Source organism: Cyprinodon tularosa, unplaced genomic scaffold (assembly GCF_016077235.1).
Source record: "Cyprinodon tularosa strain WSP-4 unplaced genomic scaffold, ASM1607723v1 ctg299, whole genome shotgun sequence".
Classification (NCBI taxonomy): domain Eukaryota; kingdom Metazoa; phylum Chordata; class Actinopteri; order Cyprinodontiformes; family Cyprinodontidae; genus Cyprinodon; species Cyprinodon tularosa.
The window spans coordinates 338,652-362,715 of record NW_024039006.1 but is presented as its reverse complement, the minus strand read 5'-3'; the positions used below and the strand labels follow the sequence as shown (position 1 = coordinate 362,715).

Here is a 24,064-nt window from a genome sequence, read left to right as displayed (position 1 = left end):
GGCTTTCTCCGATCTAAATAAAATAGGGTCCTCCTTAGGTAACTTAGTTTAAATTTAGAAGTTATATCTGCAAGTTTATTCAGGAGCATACAATTATAGGACTTAAAGCCTAGAGATATGATTCTATTGCGTGAGGGGAATAAAATAGGTTCCTAGCGGAGGTTTACATATTGGATAACAAACCAGAAAGTAGTCTGTCTTCCTCCGTTTTTACCACAGCAAAGTTCTTCACTGTTTTTCGAGGACGGTTATTGGATCTGGATACACTTCATGGGATGATGTTTAAAAGCTCAGACACTCTCTGACACTCTGCCAAAGATGGGTTATTTAAAATTGCTGAGCTCCAGCAGGGCTGCTGCCCCTTCTTAAATTGACCAGCCTATAATTTCAATTATTTAAATTTAACATACATGATGTCAGAAATGTTAAATTAAAAGGCTTTGAAAACCCGTTCCTCCACATAATATAATGCGTTGTGTTATAATACTTCTGTCTTTTACTAGAAGCTCAGCAAACACAGAGTAGTGGATTGTGTGTTTTCCAAAGCTTTTATTTGAAAATCTGAACAGTGTGGCAGGCATTTGGGGTCCGTAAATTAATATTTTGTAAGGATTTGGAAAATAATTTGGAAAATGATGCTAATTTTTTCTTCCACTTATCAATTACATTTAACTTTGCATTGCTTTATCACATATATTCCCACTGATATCTGATGAAGATCATAGTAGTGATACTGATTTGCTAATGTGCCGGAGATCCTCAGTCACCCAGGTCATAGTCATTCCAAAAAGAAAGAAAATTAAAAACAATCCATTCGACTTTGGGAAGTTCATTGGATTGTTTTTAATTTTCTTTTTTTTTTGGATTGATTTGCTAAGTGTAAACAAGTTTTGTGTGTATAGATTTATAAGGCTTCTTCTTGCCAAACCGTTGTTGATACCCGTCATTTTCTATCTGAATGTCTAAAAAATGAACTCATAGGCTGTGGCTCATAGAGCACTATATAGTGGTTACGCCATTTTAAATGAGTGTTTAAACATCTAGTGGAAGAAAAAGTAGTGGACTCGAATTTTCCCAACATGCACCTTGAACAGCAGTGATGATCGATGGTCGCTAGACAAGCAGATATATAGATCTTTGTCATGATCTTGTCGACCACTTTTCTTCAGCATAGCTTCTCTCATCTGCATTTCACTGAATAGAGATAAATACTCTTTCTGGTTAGCTTGCAGCACTAGTGCTTGTATTTTTCCTTTCGATTTACACCTCCTATCTCCTCTCTGTCTCCTCACCAGGGCTCCAAACGGATCTTGCGCTCCAATGAGATCCTGCTTTCCTCAGCAGGACTGACAGAGACTGACTTACAGCTCACCTTCTCCCTGCAGGTACAGAAACTTCCAGCCCTAACTGTAGCTGTAAACTCACTATTAATTGGTGAAAACAAGTAGCCCCTGCTGGTAGTGGGACCATCCTCCTGATTTTTTCCGACCTATAGACAGATCCTGAGTCGTTTTATTGAGGATTATACCCATTTTTTTTCTCCAACGTATATTCTGTCCACTCATTCAGAGGACAGTTAATCTCCATCCTTCTAGTGTTTCTTCTGCTCCAAATCATCCTATCCTTATTCTGCTAATACCTAACGCTGCTAAAAGGTCAGAGAGTTTGTCTCTGTGGATTGCTGCGTCTACACTGAGCCAGACATTATACATTATACATTAAACTGGCTACAGCAACACCGCAGTGGAGCAGCCTATTAAAAGTAAGCAGCAGAGACTTGTCATGGCTTTCAACATTGTTCCAGGAGCCAGTTTGTTCCAATTATTCTGCACCCGGTGAGTCTCTTAATGATGGGTTATGCCCTGTTCGGATGTGACTAAGCGATTTGTTGCTCGGGGAGAACTTGGAAAAGTATCTGGGGGTGATAATCCCTCCTGCAGCAAGTCATTAAGATCCAGCTAATTATTCAGGACCTTTGAAACCAGCGTGGTTGTTTTGATCACTCTGCACCCATCTAGCATTGTTTTCTTACCTGTAAGTTGTCTTGTGTGTGTATTTCTACCTGCAGTACCCACACTTCCTAAAGAGGGATGCCAACAAGCTTCAGATCATGCTGCAGAGGCGGAAGAGATACAAAAACCGGACCATCCTGGGTTATAAGACTCTGGCTCTGGGCCTCATCAACATGGCAGAGGTATCATAGGGGTGGATACTTATTCTCTTGCAGTCCTTTATTTTAAATTCTTTGCGCATGAGGTATGCTGAGAAAATAGTTCAAACTGAAAACTGTCAGTTTGCATCATTCAGGAGGAGGCGGTGCAGAAATGCTGTGGATTTTTCCCTCTGTCCATTATTATAGAGCTGTATTTTTTTACCCATATATTCTATTACAGTCTTAGAGTTACTATTTTCTACCCCGCTGCATTTTCTACCCCATTTTCACTTAGAAGTATTTTCTAAACGTTCGCTTCCCTACTGATAATAAAGGGGATATTGGGCTGCTGTAGAGCCGCAGACAAATATCATTACGGTATTACCATGCCGACCAGTAGGAAGGCAAACAATAGCATTTGAGGCGGGGTTTTTACTTAATCTGGGAAAATCAACGTTTATGATGTTATTTGTTCACCTAATCTGGAAAAGATTGAAAAAAAAAAATACAAGCATTTCTCAGTTTCTGAAAAATGGAGCCATACTTTGACTTGTCATAGATTTGTCAATCTGACCATATCTGATATGTACGACGGAGTATGAGGGCCAGGCTATATAAATATATATATATATATATATATATATATATATATATATATATATATATATATTGTATTTTGAGAATAAGGTAATATTACAAGAATAAAGTCGTAACATTGCGAGAATAAAGTCGTAACATTGCGAGAATAAAGTCGTAACATTGCGAGAATAAAGTCGTAACTTTGCGAGAATAAAGTCGTAATATTAAGAGAATGAAGTCATTATACCACAACCCGTTTCAGAAAGAAAGCTTCGACCTCTGACCAGCAGATAACGGCCGACCAGCTCCAAAAAACAGCAACCTGAGTCTACTTTGACATCCTCCCCAGTTTGATGCTGGTGCTAAAAGATTTCCTTATTTGTGAAACCTGAGCCAAAGTATAACTTCGCATGGTGCTCCACATTCCTCATTTTGGGGAAGAAATTGCTTCTTGTAGGAGTTGTAATATTCTCAGTATTTTATTACTTTATTCTCAAAGTGTAACAACTTTATTCTCGGAATTGTATGACTTAATTCTCCTAGTGTTACGACTTTATTCTCATACTGTTACGACTTAATTCTCATTATGACTTTATTCTCGTAATTTTGTGACTTTATTCTCGAAATAGGGCCAGGCTTGAGATTTTTCTTTTCTAAGTCCCCATCGTGAATCTGAACAATAAGATCTGGATATTTAAATCCAGAAATGGAAGGTCACATCAAGCTGTTAAGGGTTATACTTAAATAAACTCTAATAATACATTTCATCATTACATACCATCGTAGCCTCGGTCAATCCTTTTGTTTTCGTCTAGACTCTACTTTCATCTTTCATGACGGTACTTCCCACCATGAGAGAATTTCAATTACTACAAGCTTCCTTGAAACATATTTAATGTTAACCTTGATCGTAACTCAATTTAAGCTAGTGCTCTAAAAATCCTCTGGTTTTCAATCTTGGGTCTGGCTGTCTCTTTATGGCCCCAACAAATGTCACCATACATCAAACTTCCAATTAGATTTCAGCCTCTTCTGCCAAACGCTGCGGCTGTAGTCTCCATCCTGCAGAGTGGATTCATTTTGGGTCGACCTGGTGTGTGTGTGAGTGTACCTGTTGGAGGTTCATTATTATTTGCTATAAATGTCTGGTTGCTTTCAGACACTGTGTGTAAAAAATAAAGTAAAACATATTAACTGAATGGGATTTCTTTAATAAGAATAATAAAAACCCAAAGTGCAGATAAAAAGAGCAAGAATGCCAACTTTATCTGGTACCTTATATGGTCCTCTGGATGTTTACATGCTCTAAAATTAGACAAGGCAAGTGTAGGATAAGCTAAGATAGTACATGCCACCCTTAATCACACTGTCAGCTTGGAGGAAAGGCCTTCCCTATCTAAAATGGGTTACTCTACTCTTCTGCCTCAGGCCGCTACCGCATAGAAAATAAAGGCACATTTTCTGCATGAAGACAAGTCAGCTGCAAAGGTCAGGAGCCACAGAGAAAGGTCTAAAGTTGATTTATTCACAGCCTGTAGAATGTTTCCACATTTTGTTTGGCCGACACCACCAACTCCTTTTTTATGGGGATTTTCCAAAAATAAAGCAAAATGGTGAAGTGGAATAAGAAGAATATCTGGGTTTGAAGCTGTTCTACATGGAAAACCCATCTGAAAAGTGTGGCATGCATTTGTGAGTCAATATGTAGACCTCTGCCCTGTTCTCCAGTCTTTTAGCTTCTTCCACCATTAAGCTACAATGGAGAGTATGAGCAGAAACGTGTGCCATCAGAAGTTGAAATAAATGGCTTAGCTTGAAAATGAATTTATCTAAACTGAAAGTAAATTTAAAGGTACACTATGCAACCGGTGTTGATTTTCCAGCGAGGCTCCCCCCAGAGGGCGAAAGTAAAAGTGCACTGTCGTAAATATGCACGGCTGTTCACCTGGTTTCTCCGTCAAGCCAGGCGCGGTTGTTTTGAGCTTAGCAGACAGGCGAACGCAACGAATGACTAAGCATCTGACGCGCGTGACGCGCCGCAAACGCGTTGCTGCTCGAGATGGAAAAATTAAATTTTTGCTGCTCGACGCGCCGCATCAACCAATCAGAGAAGCTGATGTGGGAGCTGGCAGGGAGAGAGACACAGCACTGATGTTCAGAGCGCTATGATCACTCCTCTTTAACAGTTTATTGACTCCTAAATTAACTGAAAATGCAGAAATCTGCCGGCAGAATATGTTGGCTTTTATTATCCTGCTGCCTGCAGTTTGGATTATTTAGATGAAAAACACCTACCAGCCGCGGCGGTGAACCGCGAGGAGGCGACCAGGCCAGAGGCTGCTGATGAAGGGATCCCTACTGTCGGCGCACCGCTGCTATGTGGGGGTCTGAGCGGCTCCGACAGAAAAAATATTGGAAGGCAGGATGATAATCTGAATGAACTGACTGCACTGATTACGCTTTCAGGTGTATTTTCTCACTTAAAAACATATTAAAACTACTTTATTCCCACTGATCACAGCAAATATAGCTGCAAGGCAGAGAAAGGATAGTGAAGCTCCGCCCAACGTGCGTCAGACACACTTTTGCACCGCAGCCAGAGCAGCAAAGCTGCTTCAGCCGCGCGTCAGAACTAACTGGTACAAGCAGCAAAAATGAAGCAGCAGACGCGATTTTGCTGCTTTTGCTGCATCCGGTGTGAAAGCAGCACTGCACAAAGATCGCCACTGTGCTAGCAACGAGCATGCTTTTAACTGGGGGCGTGTAGCAGTTCTCGCCGTAAAGCAAGACCGACTCTCGTGAGACTTCTGAGCCTGTGGGTGCGGGTCGGTGCTCCTGCAATTGCAAGTGCAGTATTTCCCCCAGAGACCACCAGGGCGGCCGAGAATACCTTTGTTCAACCTGAAATGACTCATTTAATCATCCAAAACGTTATGGAACACATTAATTAACTGAAAAATTTTGCATAGTGTGCCTTTAACTGTTTGAAACGAATCAGTTTGCTTTGCAAATTCTTTTTAACATATTAAAAAATGCAATATGTTAATTTTTACCTTAGTGCTATGAATCAATTTCAGTTACAATTAAGTTAATTTGTTTCATGAAAGCAGGTGTTTAATCAAACACAGTTATGGATTGGTATTCTGCATCAGGTTAAACTTATTCAAATATAAACTCATGTCTATAAGATTATTAAAAAATAAAAGATAGCTTTGGGCTAACCGTAAAAGCTGGTTATAGCCATCAGCTAAAGACACTAAGTTAGAAAAGTGCGCCATTGGTAAAACGCATTCCTGCATTTTTCCATCAATATGTTTGATTCGCTAATAACCACTGGTTGTTATACTAAACAAGCCAAACCTCCTTCTTCACATCCTTAATTCCTCAAATATAACAAGTGAGACTATTTCATGTAAAATATTAATATTAAAGAAAGATAGAAATGTACCAATAAGGCTTTTTTGGTCTGATTTTCACCATTTCCATGTTTTATTGATCAAAACATTTGAGCAGGGGTATTCAGCTAGATTTTAGGAGGGTCCAATACCTCAATTCACTCCCTCTATGGGTTCCTTAACCAATGGATGTTGCACAAATTATTGGAAAAAATGTGAAACTATTGAGGCAACTTAAACATTTTATTAAGCTTTTTGGTGCTTTTCTTCGTTACAAGGATGTATTAAATATATCTTAATAAATACTTAACTTCCTGATCTTTAAAGAACAATTTTCTTAAATATTGAGCATTCTCACTAAGAGATAACATTTAATCATTTGCAAAATTGAACAGCAACATCATACATAATGAAAGTCCTTTTTAAAAGCAACTTCTAAAATACAACCCTGGTTCTGTAGTTCTTTATTTTACTTAAGCTGAATCCAGTTGCAGCACAAAGTAGCAGGAAAAATGTAAAACTTTAGGGCTCAGAAAACTGGAATAATTTAACAGAAGCCTGAGTTTGTTTATTTTTGTGGTTTTAACCTCATTCTGATAAAATTTCCTCAAACTTTTATGCTTTATGTTTTTTTCCACTTTTTACAATCGCCACAGAGTCACAGCAGCTTAAACAGATTGGTCCTGTAGCGTGTCCTGGGAGAACAAATGCATATCCGTCGTCCACTCGTCTTTGAATTCCCCGTTTTTATATTCAACCTTCCAGAATTTTTCAACAAGCAATCTGGCAATGGAATGGTTGTGGAGAGCACCTGAGGAGACAGAGCTGGGCTGTAGAAGCTGTCCCTGATGAAAATTGTGCGAAGAAAATTTTGATCGAAACCACCAAAGATTCATTTTACTACATAAAACGTCCGGTGGTCCTGAGTCCACTAGTTTGTGGCCGCTGCATTAGAGAAAGAAAGGTTTACTGCTGTTCCCTCCTTAGAAGAAGTAGTTTCTAATCAAACAGAAAAGAAAATGGATTACAAGATTATTTAAAGAATCAAATCATATATCAAAGTTCTACTAACACGATTTTATCAATTTTCCCAATTTCAAATAATTGGTCAATATATATTTTTTGGCCCAAATGTCGATACATATGAAGAAAACAATGAAAAGTGCTCATTGGATGAAAGGAAAAATAAATTAGAACATCATTACAGAAATGCTATGACCTTAATGAGCTGCGATTGTCTGCCCTCTTTAAATCACTTTTTGCTTGAAAGTAATTCAAATCATTTATAAAGATTATTACTATGCAAACAGTTTTGATGAGCTTCCAGCATTGTTCTAATAAATCTTCACACAGAAGCTATGAGAAGCTCAGGCTGCTCTACATCAGCAATGTGCAACAACAGATATTTTAAATGCTGCAATTTTAGCTAAAATAAAAAAAGCGTTTTTCTGGAGAGAATTCATCACATGCTGCAGTTAAGTGTCATACATTAAATCAGCTGAAATGAAATGGATTTTTAAAAAGCTCTGCTGTCGTTTCTTTAAAAGAATGAATTTGCAGTAAATCCACTATCGGCTCCGGCGTCTTGATGGTGAATAAAATAAAAAAAAAGAACAAAAACAAATCAGTGGCATCATCGGGAGCCTTTTCCATTAAGAATGCATGTTTTCCTTCTGCGCTGTTTTTCAGCTTAGCATAATTTGCTTTCTGAGTGGAAACTGGGTAAAATTAGCAGCAAGCTTCTCCCGGCAGCATTGGAAACATTGAAAGGCCAGCAGCTCAACCTGAGCCCAGCCAGAGGATGGATGCAGAGCAGTGATGTCTCTCTTTAATCTGTGGCCACGGCTGTCTCCATAATAAGCTGCTCAGACTTCATTAGCTCTGTTAGAGCAACCAGACTGCTGAGAGAGGCTGGATGTCATTTTTGTTTTTTCACAGAAAATGCCGCTGTCGGCTGCAGACATGCAGAAAATCTATGCATAGCTTATTTATATTCCCCCCTCTTTGGTTACGCTTTGCTGCTTGTCTTTAGTTTTCCTGAACCTTTATTCTTTCATCTCTTATGTGTGTCCCCTGACTGTCATCAGGTCCTCTGTTTCTGCAGCCGCACACCTCATTCAATGCATTTAGAGGTCATGCATTAATCTGGTGCATTTAGAGCGTGCAGGATATATGTGCTCCACAAAGCTGCTCGTTGAATATTATTATGCATTTCTTCTCACCATTCCTCCATTAAGGGCAGCTTTTTAAATTGCATCGTTAAAGTTTTTCATCAATTTTTATTTTTATTTAGTATTGTCTTCAAATTTTTTATTCTATTTTAGTTTTAATTTGTTATTAGTATTTGTTAGCTAGTTTAGTTTAGCTTTTACTTTTTGAAAAAGCTTAGTTTCAGATTAGTTTATATTTGTTTCAGTCATAGTTTATATTCTTTAATATAATATGACTTACATACTGGGGACAAAACCAAAAAAAATAAATAAATAAAAGTTAAGGACCCAACTGCAGTAAAAAAAATCAAAACAGCATCCAGAAACTAGACCTCATATTAATTAATTATAAAAAAAGACACAAACTAAAACTAAGCACATACTCTCTTAGAATTCGGCTAGTTTTCACATTTTTGCAAACTCTAGTTTTTTAATGAAAAAGTCTTTTAATTCTAATTTCCATCATTTCGTTACCGCAATGATAACGATCGCTGTCTGCAGTAGGGGTGAGTATTAGCATGGATGTTGCAAAACGATATTTGGGTCACGATACAATATTATCATGATATTGCAGTATCGCTGTCTATTGCGATATTTTTCCCAGCTATCAAAATTAAATGTGTAGAAATGTTCATGAGAAGATATCGATCGTTTAGTTATTTTGGTATCCATGTTTGAGGTTTGAGTCGGTTCATGTTTTCCACTGTGACTGCCTCAACTAGATATGTCACTGCATCGTACAGACAAAGGGCTCCACAGCTCCATCTGCCATTTTCCCTCATCGATTTAGGTTAAACGTTTAGTTTAAAAAAAAAAAATCGATATTAGGACCTGAAAGATCGTTATTATAACAGGGAGCTGAAAATCATGATTTATCGCCAAAACGATTTTTTCCCATACCCCTAGTCTGCAGCTCCTCTAAAGTTGCCATGGATCTCTTATCTCTTAGCTACAGACGGGGTTTGAATACAAATGTCCACTTCTGTTCCTAGAAGTTAAATTTTAGGAACAGAAACAAGTTCCTTCTTTTCCTTCAACTTCACAGTTATTCACTTTTTTTTTTAGATTTTCTATCACATAAAAACTGCATGACATCAGTTTTAAGTTTGCGTTCGCAATACGACAAAATATGGGAGAAGGTGTGAAGACTTTCCAAAACTGGAATAACACTATAATAGAAAAATGTTACTACCGAAAATGTATTTATAACTGCGCTGCTATTTTAGACCAAATATATATATAAAAAAAGGTTTCATTTGATAAATTCTGGAAGCACCAGCTATTATTTGATTAAAACCTTGTGGTTTTTCCCCCCTGCAGGTGATGCAGCACCCCAGTGAGGGAGCCCAGGTTTTAGGGCTCCACAGCCAGCTGAAAGACGCTTCTGTTCCCGTCGCCGAGGTCCGAGTTTACTCCCTGTCCAGCCAGCCCATCGATCACGAGGGCCCCAAGGCTAAGATGTCTGGTATGGGAGCTTTGAAATATACATTTTTTAATTATTATATTGTCAGATGTTGTTACAGTCTTCTCTGTTTTCTCCAGATCGTTCTCCTGACATCGACAATTACTCAGAAGAAGAGGAGGAGAGCTACTCATCTGAACAGGAGGGCAGTGATGACCCCATTCATGGGCAGGTGTGTTTGAACAAAGATTTAAATAATAACTCACTGATCCATTGGAGCCATTATGCTGCTTGCAATAGCTGCTTGAACTTATCATTTGTATGTACAAATGTAGAATAAGCGCACAGATGGCTCTAAAAATGGGTCCTCACTGGATTTTAGAGCTAAACAAAGTGGTTTAACAAAGGCAGAGGAAGCTGTGTTTTTCGGGGAGGAACGCTGAGGGGAGCAGACAGACAGCAGAGGGAGATAAGACTCTCAAAGTGGAGGGATGGAGAGAAGCTGTGCAGCTGAAAAAGGGATGAATGGAGGGAGGGTGGGGCAGTCCTGCAGCGCAGAGGGGAAGATAAGCTGAGAAAAAAGCTTTACCTAAAGGGCAATTCAGGCGTTAAACGCTGCACCTGAGGTAAAACTACTGGTTCCTCCTTAACAATGGAGGATAAGAAAAATAGAAAGAGATTTGATGGACATGGTTGAGCAATCATTGCTGACTCATCCACAGGTCACCATTTTATCAAAACGTTTGTTTACAGTTTACAGGTCTGTGCCCTATATAGACTTTAAGCTGCAGCACCTTCTATATGTTTTTCTTTCAACCTAAACATGCGTACATTTAAAGGATATCCATTTATTTTTTTCCCCTCAGGCTTTCATCGTTTGTGGACTGTTTTTTTGGTTGTTGTTTTTTTTTTAGCAGGGGCATCCCTACATAAAAGCATAACTCTAATTAGTAGAGTAGTCCATGATTTGGTGGTTATATTGAATCATTATGATCATTACTACATGACTGCCCTTATTAAGGCATTTAGTCAGCTTTTCCCAAAGGACAAGATGAAGCTCCGCATTCAGGACTACCTTTTTGGGCTGATTTGGGCTTTTCTTATATTCACGCTTGCACAATTGCACCTAACCATCCCTATAAAATAAATTCAATTCTATTTCATTCCTCTCTTGAATAATATTGGTTAGTTTTTTTGTACTTGTAATTAGTAATCCATGACTAGGAAGGTGTGGCAGTAATACCAGTAAATGTTGGCCACTGGCTGCTCACTCTTTCACTCTGTAGCAGGTAGATGAAGAGGCAAAGATGAAATGTAAGAAAGAGGAGTATCTTGGAGTCACTAAGTCTGCACAGCAACCGTTACTGATACCACATGCTAACTGATTAGCAGTGCAAGTAACTGCTTGATACAGTAAATCTGTGCTTTTTAGCAAAAAAAAACCCAAAACATAAAAGCATGAGGAAAAGAATGGCTTAGAAAGGCCCACTGCTAAGATTAGTAGGGAATATGTGATGCTGTGGGCTTTTTTCTCCCCAGCAATGCCAATATGACCTCTTTAAAGTATAGAAATTACATGAATAAATGTAACCCTGAATATTTCAGCTACTGTTCACAAGATCAGACCCAAAGAGGAGACGTGAAAGATCTCCAACCCTGTGAAATGTGATGGAAGAGTTGATAACATCCCATTAGCAAAGAGCTGTATTTGTTATTAACTCCAGATAGACCAATAAATACATTACAGATCATTTTGATTTAAGAAAATTAGTTCCTCACTTTATTTCCCCTAAAAACTCAAGTCAAGTTTTGAATTTTCTAGATTTTCCAGTGTCATTATTTCACTACAAATTTTTTTGTTCTTTTGGCTTTTATAAGAGGCGCAAAAAAAACTGCATCACATCTTTCTCTTATTTTTCTTTTCAGTAAATTACATCTCTTAAATTGTCAGTAAAAATATTAGAAATAGACCAAACCTCTTAGTGTTGTAGATTGGTGGAAAAAAAAAAAAGAGAAGCACATTGAATGGGTGAGCAGCTTCATAGCCTTTCTGTTTGCATTTCTCTCAGTATCTGTACGATGAAGACGACGAGGTGAGGAAGAAGAAGCCGAGGCGTAAGCTCCCTCCCAACGCCGGCAGCACCAGGGTGAGACGAATGTCCCCTCTTGTCTCTCCAATTCCTCTTTCTGTCTCTCGCGCTCTTCTTCTACAGGCCTGTTTCGTCTCCAAAGCAATTCGCGGCTAACCCGATTCCCGCAGTAGCCTTTTCAAACAAATCTGATTTGACTTGACTGACTCCACAAACCTCCCCCCTTCGTCTGCCTCCCACCCCGACTCGTCTCTATGGTTTATGCATCGGGCCTCTCGCTTTCCAGCCAATTTCCATCCAGAAATAGATCAATTCTAGTTCCCAGTAGAACCTGTGATAACAATAATCACATCCTCAGATGCAAGGACACAATCTTACGCACTCTTGACATTCAAACACTCACTAAGGCTGTAGAGTTTAACACATAAACACACACAACACTCGCTTGCAGTTTGACAAGCGGAAATTGTTTTTCTGTGTGCGTGCGTTTGCAGCAGTATGACATATCAGAGGGTTATTATAATAGAGCCCTCCTGTGGAGCTAACACACTAAACACCCACACTGCTGCTGGATGTTGGAAGCACCTGGTCCATACGGCGGCTCCTCTGACCTCTGAGCACATCATCAAAGATAAAGACCATCTTCCCATCTCAGGAAATCAGCACTAAGCCTCCGGAACATAGTCAGACGTTGTCTTTTGTTGCTAGTTTTGCTTTTTTCCGTTCTTATCAAACATTTTAAAGGTTCAAGGTTATTTTTATTTAGAGTATATGCCGTAACTCACTTTGGTTTCACACTAAGATCACAAGCTGAGATCACAATGTCCTCCTGGTGCATCTTTCTGGTAGTTTTGAGGTACTGCCAATAGGTGGCGTCATGTCTGTTTATGTCTGCTCATCTTGCGCGGTGCTGGAGTTCTATTTCAGCTCAAAAAGGACCGATTAAACACAGTGATTTGGGAAATATAACCTTATTTTATCAGGATCAAATGCTTTCTGGTCCTTTTTTATGTAGACACATAACGGGCCTTTGCACCTTTTAAAGTTTAAATAAAACTTTACCAATATAGATTCCCACCTGTGCAAATTATGGTAACTATCTTCTTTACTTTGCAAACAAAAACTTGAAGCTTTGACTTTTACCCAGGCTTTTTTCTAAGAATAAATATCAACATAAATGTTGTTTAGTGCTAGAAGTTGGGTTTTCAGGGAGGTTGTTAGTAGTTGTTACCAAAACCTGATCAAAAAGTGGTTTGAGACATTTTAGGGATCAAATGCACAAAAAATGTTGATTTTCAGTCACTCTTACATAGGGCTTTCTTTAATACTTTATCAATTTATTCATATATATTTTACAAATTAATAATTAATGAATAATTTTGGATTCTTTCAAATAAAAAAATTCTGTTATTTTAAATGATGACTGATTAAAGATTTCACCCAGTGCCAGTTATTTATAATAAGAATGTCTGTCTTCCAGCATAATGAGACTTAGTCGTCAAACACTTTGAAAAGTTAGTGCATTATCTATTTGAATCGTCTCTGTGTTTAGACGACCCTGCAGTTTTCACGGATGAGGAACGCAGAGATCACATGACTGCCTTTGCTCGCTGTTTCTGTCGTTATTCCAGCTGTTTTTCTGATGCTGATTAAACCACAGATGTTGATCTTTTTTTCCTGATTGTGAAGCATGAGAAGTTTGGTTTTAGCAGCTTTCTTCTGTCAACAACTTCAAGCTTTTTTTAAACATGGCTTCACAACATTTAAAGCAACTTATGTGGTCATAGATACGTTGAGGTATAGGCCTATATGAGGATTAACCAGGTGTTTAGTTTTTTCAATAAATGAAAAGCAATTCCCAGAGTAGGGGGTTTTATTTAAAATGTTATCCTTTTTCAAGATGTTTTATATAATTTTCTTACTTGTTTTATGTGTGTTTTCATGAATAAATCCTAATCCTACACTATTAAGGGACTGTTGCCTAAAATGAGCTGTGACCCTCTACAGCTCACTCTGGCACGACTACATGATGGACTTAAAAATACTGACGTTAAATTTGATTGTCACTGAAAAAGAAACTTGGAAGTTCTTATAAGATGAAAAACTTGTGACTCTTTCAGAAGGAAAAAAGGATCTAAGTGAAGGCTGTTTTCAAATACAGCTAAAAATAAGCAGCTGAGTTATTCTTTTTAAATATTACATAAACCGTCTCCTTCTTCAAAACAAACACTGCGGCGAAAGGTGCTAACTACATATAACCATAATACGCGCACGCTGTGACACCTTCCACTCTAATGAAACCAAACTGCACCATGAATATCATGTTTCCTGCCCTGATGTCGTTTCATTTAACCACTGTTCTTCTGAGTCATCAAGCATGAAAAGTGAGCTTAGCTATTCCCTGTTTATTACTCTCCTCTTTCAGCTTGTTCCTTTTTATTAACACATGAAATAAACATGTCTGTCCTTGGTGTCTCATGCTGCTCTTTTCACAATTGTTCCTCCACAGCAACCCAACATCAAGCAGAAGTTTGTCGCCTTGCTGAAAAGGTTTAAAGTCACTGATGAGGTTTGTTCTATGCTCCTTTACTTTATTTTAGGCCAGTCTTTAATCTAGTTTTTCCTTTTCATAGATGTATCAAACATATTTTTCCCTACTCTTTGTTTGCAGCTTTATAAAAGCAAACCATTAATTTTTGGCCTTTAAAAACAAACAAAAAAAATCTGTTACTCCAGGTGGGGTTCGGCCTGGAGCACGTGTCGAGGGAACAGATCCAGGAGGTCGAGGAGGACCTTGATGAGCTCTATGACAGCCTGGAGATGTACAACCCCAGCGATAGCGGGCCAGAGATGGAGGAGACGGACAGCATCCTCAGCACCCCCAAACCCAAGCTGAGGTAACAGGATGAACACTGTTAGTTAGAAAACATTAGTGATGTCCTTCCTTTTATGTGGAAAAGCAAAGCTGCTGAAGGTAGCAATAAGAACTCTTGTTTAGGTGGTGTTTATTGGTAAAACAATTACCTAGTGAAAGCAAAACAAAATCAAAAATCTGATTTAAAGTGTGAGGCTGTTTTTGTGTACTAAAATGGTGCCAGTTTTGCAGGCTATTGTACGCTTTATAGCTCTGCATTATGACAAAAAACATGCACACCATGGATTTCTCTGAAAAGTTTACTCTATAGACTGTACTGAGTTGGAAGTCTCTGTGCTGATATTAACACAGCATGCATCTAGATTGATCTAGGGTAACATTTTTTTCCCTCTGGTAATATTTGCTCCCACCCTTTCTCTTCTTTATTCATCCATCCTCTCATCTGCAAATGTTATGCAGATTTTTCTCAACAGCATGAAGAAATAAAGATATGGTGCTTCCACTGGACGGGTATTTAGATTAGATTGGACGGGCTGCTCTGAAGTCTTACTGCTCTCTTTATTAGCAGTTTATTTAGAGCTCCCCCTGTTGGTGAAAACATCTCTCTGCACAAGTCTGAATGAGGCAGTTAACTTTGCTTAAACCTCAGAGGAATATTAACTCGCCAAGTCTATATATTTATATACATATATTTCTATATTCTATAATACATTTAGTAGATACATACAAGACATCTGCTTTGTTGAAATAAAAATGTTTTTTTTTTTTATCTAATGATGTTTCTGAAAAGATTTATTTCTATAGATAAAAGAAGTTTGACTAAATATTCACTGCCTGTTTTCTTATGTAGCAAAGGATTTATTATTTTTCGCCTGTAGTTTTTCTTTTCTTTCACTGTGTCATTTTTTATTTGCTCAACAAATATTGAAGGATTCCTGTCATGTCGCTGCAGGTTTCCCTGCTCTAAGTAGAAAATCGTCTCCATGTCTCAGCTCCTCACTGCAGACTCTTCTCTAGAGAGATGAAATTAGTTTTTGTTTTGGTGTCCTTGTTCAGGCCGTTCTTTGAGGGGATGTCTCAGTCCAGCTCGCAGACGGAGATCGGCAGCCTGAACAGCAAAGGCAGTCTGGGTCGAGATACTTTCAGTCCAGTAAGTAGCCCAGCATCAGTTTTGGGTTTTAAAGTTGAAAGGGTTGAACTTTTGTTGCAAAACTGAAGAATCCAGCCTCAGCAAGGGGGACTAAATCCACTCTTTAAAGCTGCTATGAAGTGTTTTTCAGTGGAGTACTCAGGGAATCAGTTCTTTCAGTTTTTTCTGAGTGAATTACAAATTCAGGAAGTCTTTTTAAGAACTGTCTTCTGAATAGAGCAGATTTAGTCTTTTTAGTCTGTGCAGAAATCAAGCAGCAAAGACTTCAGCTTTTTAAAAAAAATGTAGTTTAATAAGCATTTACTGCAGGGTAACTGTTTGTTCTCATGAAACTCATAAATACACCTACTTTCAGTTTAATTAAAGAGTTCTAGGAGATTCTGTTCTTTTGTTTTTTTCTTCCCATTGGTTCACTTCATGGTAATGTTGACTTTTTTTCCCAAGCCCATCTGACTCTCTGGTTTTCCCAGCAGGGGGAGCAGCCTCCTCTGGAGAAGATGAAACCGTCCCGCAGTCGGAACTTGGACGAGATCCCATCTGAGACGGACACGCTGGTAGGAATGCTTCCCCGCGTCTATGAGTCGGGTGAAGGAGGGAGAGTAAACGTTGTGCCCAGAACCTGTTGGTGAAGATCAGTGGTTTATGTCTGCAGGAGCTCACAGACCAGGAGCTGTTTGCAGAAGTCGGCCCCTGCATTACGGTGTCCGTGGCTGAGAAACCCCGTACGCCCCTGAAAAGCAGCAAAAATGAAATGCAGCCCATGGCATCACCAAGGTAACACCTAATCTAAGCTTAGTTAACTTACGGAAATTACTTTTTGTTTTCTAATCATATGAGTTTGTGTCCCGTTATTGTTACAATGTATCTAAACCACAATGACACTTATGAATGGGTGATTAGCATCATATTCTATTGTATCTATTTTAATTAAAATTCTTAGCAGATTAGCAGGGGACCGTTTCCCACACTGAGCCCAAGAGCCTGTTTTACTAAAGTGCTTTAGATGGATTAACTCCATCCCCCTCATTTTGTTGATGATCCCCTCCTTTGTATCATTTTCCAGACTTAAGTTTTTCTTTTGTCCAAAGAAATTCTGTTTTAAAGGTGGAAAACGGGATAAGGTGTTATTTTACAGTTAGTTCTGTGCCGCCTTGCAAACCTACTCAGTTACACTGTAACAACAATCTTTCATATTTTCTTTTGTAATTGTAAAGTGGAAAGAAAAGGAGGCCTGGCTTAGATATCTTTTTATTTCTTTAATAAAGTTAAGAAAACTGGGATGTGCATTTGCACTCGGCTTCAACTGACACTAGATTGAGGTTTTTTTTTTTAGATTTTTGTTTCAAATTGATCTAAGCCTGGTTTAAGTTATTCTGTTAGAGCTCCGGTTCAGTTATTTCAGATTTTCTTCCAGAATTGTCCTGTTTAAATCTTTGTTTATTGTTTCTTTATTTTATGCAGGCCAGTTAGTTATATGTCAGCTTGTACACCTAAATTCAACCAATCATTTATCAACGGTCAATCAGATGTTTTCGGTCATAGCATCTTGATTCATATGTCACAGCTAATATACGCAACGGTTGAAATAAGAATAATTTACTTTCCCATTGAGTTCCATGGACGTCTGTGTCTTCAGCAGGCGTAGAGCTAACAGAACTGGCAGCGTTGCAAGGCAAGGGCTCAAACATGTAAGGCTGTAAGCCTTCTACACCAAACCAAGCTTCTGCTGCCATGGCGTCCTCTTCCACAACAAGAGGACGCCACTTTCCTTCTCTAAACGAAAAATGTATGACGTAGGAGACTCATCCATGGCCTCCGACACAAAACTCTCCTCCTCTTGCATGTTTCCGCTGTCCATGGCGTTCCTTGACAGTGTCGTTGCTAAGTGCTACTTGGTCCCAATGTAGTTTCCCATTGGAAACCTACTTGCACTTAGTTGCTAACTGGATAGCAAGATGCTTAAGACAAAACCGGCCACAATCAAACTTGCTTTTAAACCATCCGCCACAACAATCCCACCCCTTCATAAATGACCAATCACATTCACTTTATTCACTCTTGTAAAGTCAGGCACCACTCGGGAGAATTTGGAAATGCAACAGTTGGAACGGGCGTTTCCCTACAACTTTAAGTTACGCAAAGAAGTTCCCTTATTAGTTCTGAAGGTAAGGTTTAAGATAGGGTTATCATAGGAAAAGGGACTGATGCTGCTTTCTTTGTTGATTTCATAGATGAGCAATAAAAGCTGCTAAAACACATCAGAGTATGTTATTTATGATTAAATTGTGATAAAATGTTAAAAGCGTCGACATGTTGCTTGATTCCGAACGGCTCTGTTTATTTGTTTTTTCTGTTTAGGTTGGACGGAGGCCACACGCCCAGACACAAGCGCAGCATCAGCACCCCCATGAAGGAGAGACAGCTGTCCAAGCCTCTGAGCGAACGGACCAACAGCTCCGACTCTGAGAGATCCCCGGAGCTGGGACACAGCACACCGGTAGGAGAAACCATCGGAATCCTCCAGGATCTTATCGTAGGCGGCGTTATTGGTTCAGGCGTCATGTCGTCCCTCTGAGGGATTTACACACAAAACAGCAGCTTTTGTTCTAACCAGCACACTGTTCCCAAAGTAAAGAGAACTCGCTCTGTTAATACATGAGCCCTCGGAGCTCAGGAATGAATTATGTATGTGCAGATGAGTCATTTGAAGAGTAAATGGGATTCTGTGGTGGGGAGGGATTTCTAAACCCAGGATACTTATCTGCCTGTAGGTTATGAGGAAAGCCGTGTACGATCAGCTCAACCAGATTTTGCTGTCAGATTCTGCACTCCCCGAGAGCCTCATCTTAGTCAACGGCACTGACTGGCAAGGACAGGTATGCACAAGAACCCCCCAACAAGATGGCACTCGTCTTCTTTCCCATTTGCCTGATTTTTTTCTCTGTGTTTTCTCGTTGCAGTACGTAGCGGAGCAGCTCCAAGGTCAGAGACACCCGGTGGTCTGCACGTGTTCGTCCGCTGAGATCCAGGCTGTGCTTTCCGCTGTGCTCACACGCATCCAGAAATTGTGAGTTTTGAAAATACCCCATTACTTGAACCCTCTGAGTCATCACACCTGTGTTTGCATAAAAAAAACCCACAATCTCGCTGCTAGTTCTTCCTCATGAATAATATTTCTAGTCTCTTGTTTAAGCATTGGTTGTATTTATGATGTCTTGGTTCTTTTTAAACACCCAAGCTTTGATTTCACATCACTGCAGCATTTTACCATTTAAAGCTGTTTGCTGCAGTTCAGCTTTGGTTCTAGGTGTTTAGTCACAGTTTTTAAACTGTTCTTTGAGGCATTAAAGGTTTTTTTTTTATGTTACATTACATAATTTAGTTTAAAGAAAGAGATTCGCCTGTTAATGCAAACAGTGAAGTTTATAGGATTATGTTTTTAGCATTCAGAGTGTGATTATAAGTCAACATTTGAACCATTTTAAATGAAGTCGGCTTTTGCATTCACCTGAAACTTTTTTTTTTTTTTTTACGACAAAAAATAGCTATAGGAGGCAATAAAAGAAAAGGAAACATGAACATGTGCTAGAAACTAAAATCAGATGATAAAAATGAAAAATAATTAAAACAGTTTAATTTAAGCACATGCTATAAAACTTTTAAAATCTCATCAATAGAGTTATTATTGAATGTAGAAATGCTTTTAAGTGATCTTTACAAGTAAAGCTGAAGATTTAATAAAAGTGCTGACACAAGAACCCAGCTTTAAAAACTTACTTCTGCCTTAATGTCCACCTAAAGACGGGGTAGATTTTTAAGTGTTTTTGACCTGAAAAATTGACCCGAAGTTTTCTTGCAATTCTGGTTTATTGTGATTATTTTAATTATTTTAAAAGCTTAAAAAGAAAAGTTAAAAATTTAAAAACAAACACTAAAGTTGTCATTTGAAATGAAGAAATGTCAAATCATATTCCCCTCCATTAAAACCTATTTATGCTTTATTATTACTTTATTCAGCGGTGGGAGAGCTGTCATGGAAAAGAATAGTCCAGTTTTAATCCTGGGGTTTTATGCACATCCAGGGCTTTTTTTGTTTCTCATTTAGTGACATTTTGGATTAAATGTTGTTTGTGTCATAATCTGCCCTGATAGCTCTCCTTAATTATTCATGCATTTCACCTGCTTAACTCTGCCAGCTCCTAATCATCACTCATCTCATCCACCTGACGGTTTCCCTTATATTGGGTTCAGTTCCAGCCTTCAGAGCCAGATCATTGTGTTATTTCTGTTAGTTCCTTGTTTGTCTTCTGTTAGTGCTCTGTCTGTCAGTTTTAGTTATTTCCAAGGTTCATGTCCCCATTTCCAGTAGGAGATTGTTTTTTAGTCCTAGTTTTAATCCCTAACCAGTAGTAAGAGCATCTCAGCATTTTCCGAGCGATTCTGTTTTCCTGATTCTATTCCCTCTCACCCACTGGCCCTGTCTGTCCCCGTCTGATCAGCCCACCTTAACCTTGGTGGACTCCTGCTGGAATCTGTCTGAGCTGGATGCTCGACACTCGGGACTCTGAACCTGCCTTTGCGTTCTGATGAATTCCTGGAACCCTGATCTGTCTGTTGCTGTGTGGATTGGAACCCCTGACCGGACTGCAGACTCCTGGATTCCATTACTACTCCAGTCTGATCTGAATCGCTGTCCTGGATCAGAGTCCAGCCTGCTCTCCGGGGTTGCCACATGGGGGATGCTCTGGATGCCTCAGGGTTGCCTCTCGTTGGCAGTGCATCAGCTGATCCTGTCTAACATTTAAATGGATAGACCGAACTGTTAAACCAGAGTATCAGTGATTTGGTGCTGCCCCGCCCATTTTCTGCAACAGCCACAAGCTGCAGATCCTCAGCAGCGTGCTTCCTCTGTTCTGTTTTTAATAAATGTTTTGAACTTTCCTACTGGCTGTCTCACCTTGAATACTGGGTCCATCTGTCCCGCTTTATGACAGTAACCTGGCAGTAGCCAGAATGATATGTGTATAACTGAGTTGAGTTCTCCGTTATCCATCTGGGATGGCTGCCGTTCACTCAGTCTGAAAAAGGAGGGACGTTTACTACAATACTTTGAGCTGATTGGGTGACATGCCAGCTAGTACCCGCCTTCCATAATATGCTTTCAGCCATTTTGGTCGCCCATGAGAGCCACTAAACGGAGACACGACGATCACATTATTTGTTGTGAGAATGAAAGCTCAGATCTCGCAACAATCCAGCTTGCAGCGCAAGGTTAACCCAAAGGTTACATGAAGAGGATCAGTCATTAAAATCCTTAAACTGGGACATCTTTGTTCCTCACAGTTACTTTAAAACCAATCAAATATAACCGATCAGGTGAAAAGATGTTACATTATCTCGGTTACATCTCCCTTCTGTCTGTGTCTCCCTGCAGCTGTAACTGTAACTCCTCCATGCCGCGGGCGGTGAAGGTGGTGGCGGTGGGCAGTCACAGCTACCTGGGAGCCATCCTGCAGTTCTTTGTCTCTCAGCTGGCCAACAAAACCTCCGACTGGCTCAACCACATGCGCTTCCTGGTGGTGCCTCTGGGTGAGGAAGCCTTCTAAAAAACACCATCCTCACCCTGTTCAGGGCAAGTAAAGTGACCCAGTGTTTCTTTTTCTCTTTTTCAGGTTCCCATCCTGTCGCTAAACACCTGGGATCCCTTGACAACCGCTACAGCTCCTCGTTCCTGGATGGAGCGTGGAGAGACGTGTTCAGCCGATCCGAGCCACCTCAGACAGGTTTTTATACATTTAGAGATCAAATTTCTCCCTCCTTGCGAAGCTCAGACCAGATCATCACTCTTTTTTTTAAACTTCAGATCAGTTGGATATTTCTGGAAGAATCAACCAGTACATCAGCGGAGCCTCAGTGACTCACCAGCTGCCCATCGCTGAGGCTATGCTCACCTGCAAGCACAGAACGTAAGTGAAGAGTCTAAAAAAGAAACGTCCTAAAGTGAGGACAGCTTGTCGTAAATAAACCTCCTTTTATTTGATCTCTTTTTCAGTCGGGAGGAAGAATCCTACCAGAAGTTCATCCCCTTCATCGGGGTGAGATTTTAGTTTCTGAATAAACTGCAACCTGCTCCCAGCAGTGCCTCAGCTGATCGATGCCATCTGTTGTTTTCCAGGTTGTAAAGGTCGGCCTCATCGAGTCGGCGAGTTCTCCCACAGGTGAGGCGGTTTGATCGGTAATGAAGAGCCCGGAGAGGATCCAGTTCAGCTGAAAGCACTTTGGTTTCTTTTCTCAGGAGATCCAGAGGAGGGTGTTGGGGTCAGCTTGGCCGTCCCGTCCACATCTCCACCGTCTCATGGCTCCCCCACTGGAATGATCAAAGAGGCAGCTACTCCCCCCTCCTCCCCCTCCATGGGCAGCGTCTTAACAGTCCAAGGGTAAGGCAGACTGATGCTGATCGTAAAGGTTTAAATTAGAAACTTCATCTGACAGAAAAAAAGGCTGCAAAAAAAAAAAAAAAAACCTGAAATGCTCCTCATAATGTTTCTCTTATTTCGCCACAGGAGCCCCAGCATGCCTCACGTTGTGGACGCCATCGGCCTGCAGGTGGATTACTGGCTGGCCTCTCTAGCGGACAAGCGGCGGGAGGGGGAGAGACGCGACACGGGCTGCAAGAACACGCTGAAGAGCGCCTTCCGCTCGCTGCAGGTCAGCAGGCTACCAGGAGGTGGCAGCAACGACCCACAGGCCCTGGTCAACACCATGGCCATGACTGTGGTCACTAAGGAAAAGAACAAGAAAGGTGAGCTGGAGGATCCAGTTACAATAAATGTCCTTGTCCTGTTCTTATCCTGTTAAACGTGGCGTTTGCAGATGAAGGCGGAAAGGAAAGGAAACGTTTACATAATCTCAATGCAGGAAAGATACACGGGATCAGAACAGGAAAATATGTCATAATTAAGGAATAGTTGCTGTTCATTGATATCAGGAGAGCTCTGCAGGCTCAGTGCCTTAAGTATTCAGACCCTTTAAATGTTTTTTGTCACCTAGCATAAACTTTACATTTTTTTTATACCAAACTGGATTTAATCTGGGGTTTTTTCTCACGTAAGTTTAATAATAACTAGAAAAAGCTGTTTCGCAGAAACAGCAAAGTGGGAATGCTTTTTTTGCTGAACGAAAGAATAAAAATTAGCGAAAGAAACTGCGAGAAGGAAAAGAAGCACAAATTAGCTGAGGAACATATGAAAATGTGAAAGGAAGTAATCAGAAACTTAAAACTGCAGAAAACAATTGAATCATCTGAAGATTTTGTAGGGTAGAATCATCTGGCAGTAAAATGGCAGAAACAGACTAATCTTAAAAGCTTCACAGCCAAACCATATATGACATCGAAAAATCACTGGAAGCGTCTTAATGTAATGTCTCCCAAGTTTCTAGAAAAAGTTCTAAAGAAATCTTGAAGGGGGGCCACCTACTTTCCAGAAACATGTCAGGCGTGTTATAATTTAGCAGCAAACAGAAAAGCTTAATTCCTGTTCAGAAAGAGAGCAGAATGAAGCCAAAGTTCACAACATAGGCTGAAAAGTATTAAATTAGCTGAATTAGAAAAGAAATTAAAATAGAAAAACTTGAATCTTATCTGGTTGAAGAAAAAAGTAGTAGCTTAAGGATGGGAAGTAAAATGTTGAGGAAGATGGTATTGAATAAGTATCAAAATTTTGAAATCATATGTGGAAATGTCAAGACTTGGCAAAACAATTTGAAATTATTTGAAATGTGTCGGTTGATCAACATAAAGAAAACAGTGTCATCCTTAGAGGACTGAAAATCTACAAACCTATGTTTAACACTGACCATGAGAAGCAGAGGAAGGACAAAGAGAAGCTTATAGAAAGAGAGTTAATAAAACTTGAGGAGCTGAATTTACCAAAAAAAACTAACCTGCATGTTACGAGCCACTGTGTTGATGAAAGCACCATTGGCAGGCTTAGGCTGCATATTACGAGGTTAGCAGATGCTTTATTACAGTGTAAATCTTAAAGCCTTATTAAGAAATGTGCACTGAGGTGTGTGGTCAACAGGCCTTGGTATTGTAATTTGAAGAAATTGGTTGACTTTGGGTCATAGCTACGAGCCATACGGCACAATGAATGAGTGTGTGCAAGGAAGAGGCTTCTATCTTGTAGAGTCCCTTTAGTCTTATTTCAA

The 24,064-nt window shown here is 39.7% G+C and overlaps 1 protein-coding gene across 2 annotated transcripts in view; it reads left to right on the top strand.

Moving 5' to 3' along the window:
* The window catches only part of LOC119787458 (phosphofurin acidic cluster sorting protein 1-like), an 88,782-nt gene that overhangs the window by 52,661 nt on the left and 12,057 nt on the right, over positions 1–24,064 (top strand). The window contains exons 3-22 of one of the 2 annotated variants that reach the window (XM_038291333.1): positions 1,296–1,385; positions 2,069–2,194; positions 9,657–9,801; positions 9,879–9,970; positions 11,808–11,885; positions 14,338–14,397; positions 14,565–14,725; positions 15,760–15,853; positions 16,327–16,407; positions 16,506–16,627; positions 18,212–18,350; positions 18,625–18,729; positions 18,814–18,920; positions 21,288–21,442; positions 21,526–21,636; positions 21,717–21,819; positions 21,906–21,948; positions 22,029–22,071; positions 22,149–22,290; positions 22,417–22,655. In XM_038291333.1, the coding sequence (XP_038147261.1) occupies positions 1,296–1,385; positions 2,069–2,194; positions 9,657–9,801; positions 9,879–9,970; positions 11,808–11,885; positions 14,338–14,397; positions 14,565–14,725; positions 15,760–15,853; positions 16,327–16,407; positions 16,506–16,627; positions 18,212–18,350; positions 18,625–18,729; positions 18,814–18,920; positions 21,288–21,442; positions 21,526–21,636; positions 21,717–21,819; positions 21,906–21,948; positions 22,029–22,071; positions 22,149–22,290; positions 22,417–22,655 (2,236 nt within the window). Of the gene's footprint in view, positions 1–1,295; positions 1,386–2,068; positions 2,195–9,656; positions 9,802–9,878; positions 9,971–11,807; positions 11,886–14,337; positions 14,398–14,564; positions 14,726–15,759; positions 15,854–16,323; positions 16,408–16,505; positions 16,628–18,211; positions 18,351–18,624; positions 18,730–18,813; positions 18,921–21,287; positions 21,443–21,525; positions 21,637–21,716; positions 21,820–21,905; positions 21,949–22,028; positions 22,072–22,148; positions 22,291–22,416; positions 22,656–24,064 lie in introns of both variants that reach the window. The other variant, XM_038291332.1, reaches the window with a different exon arrangement.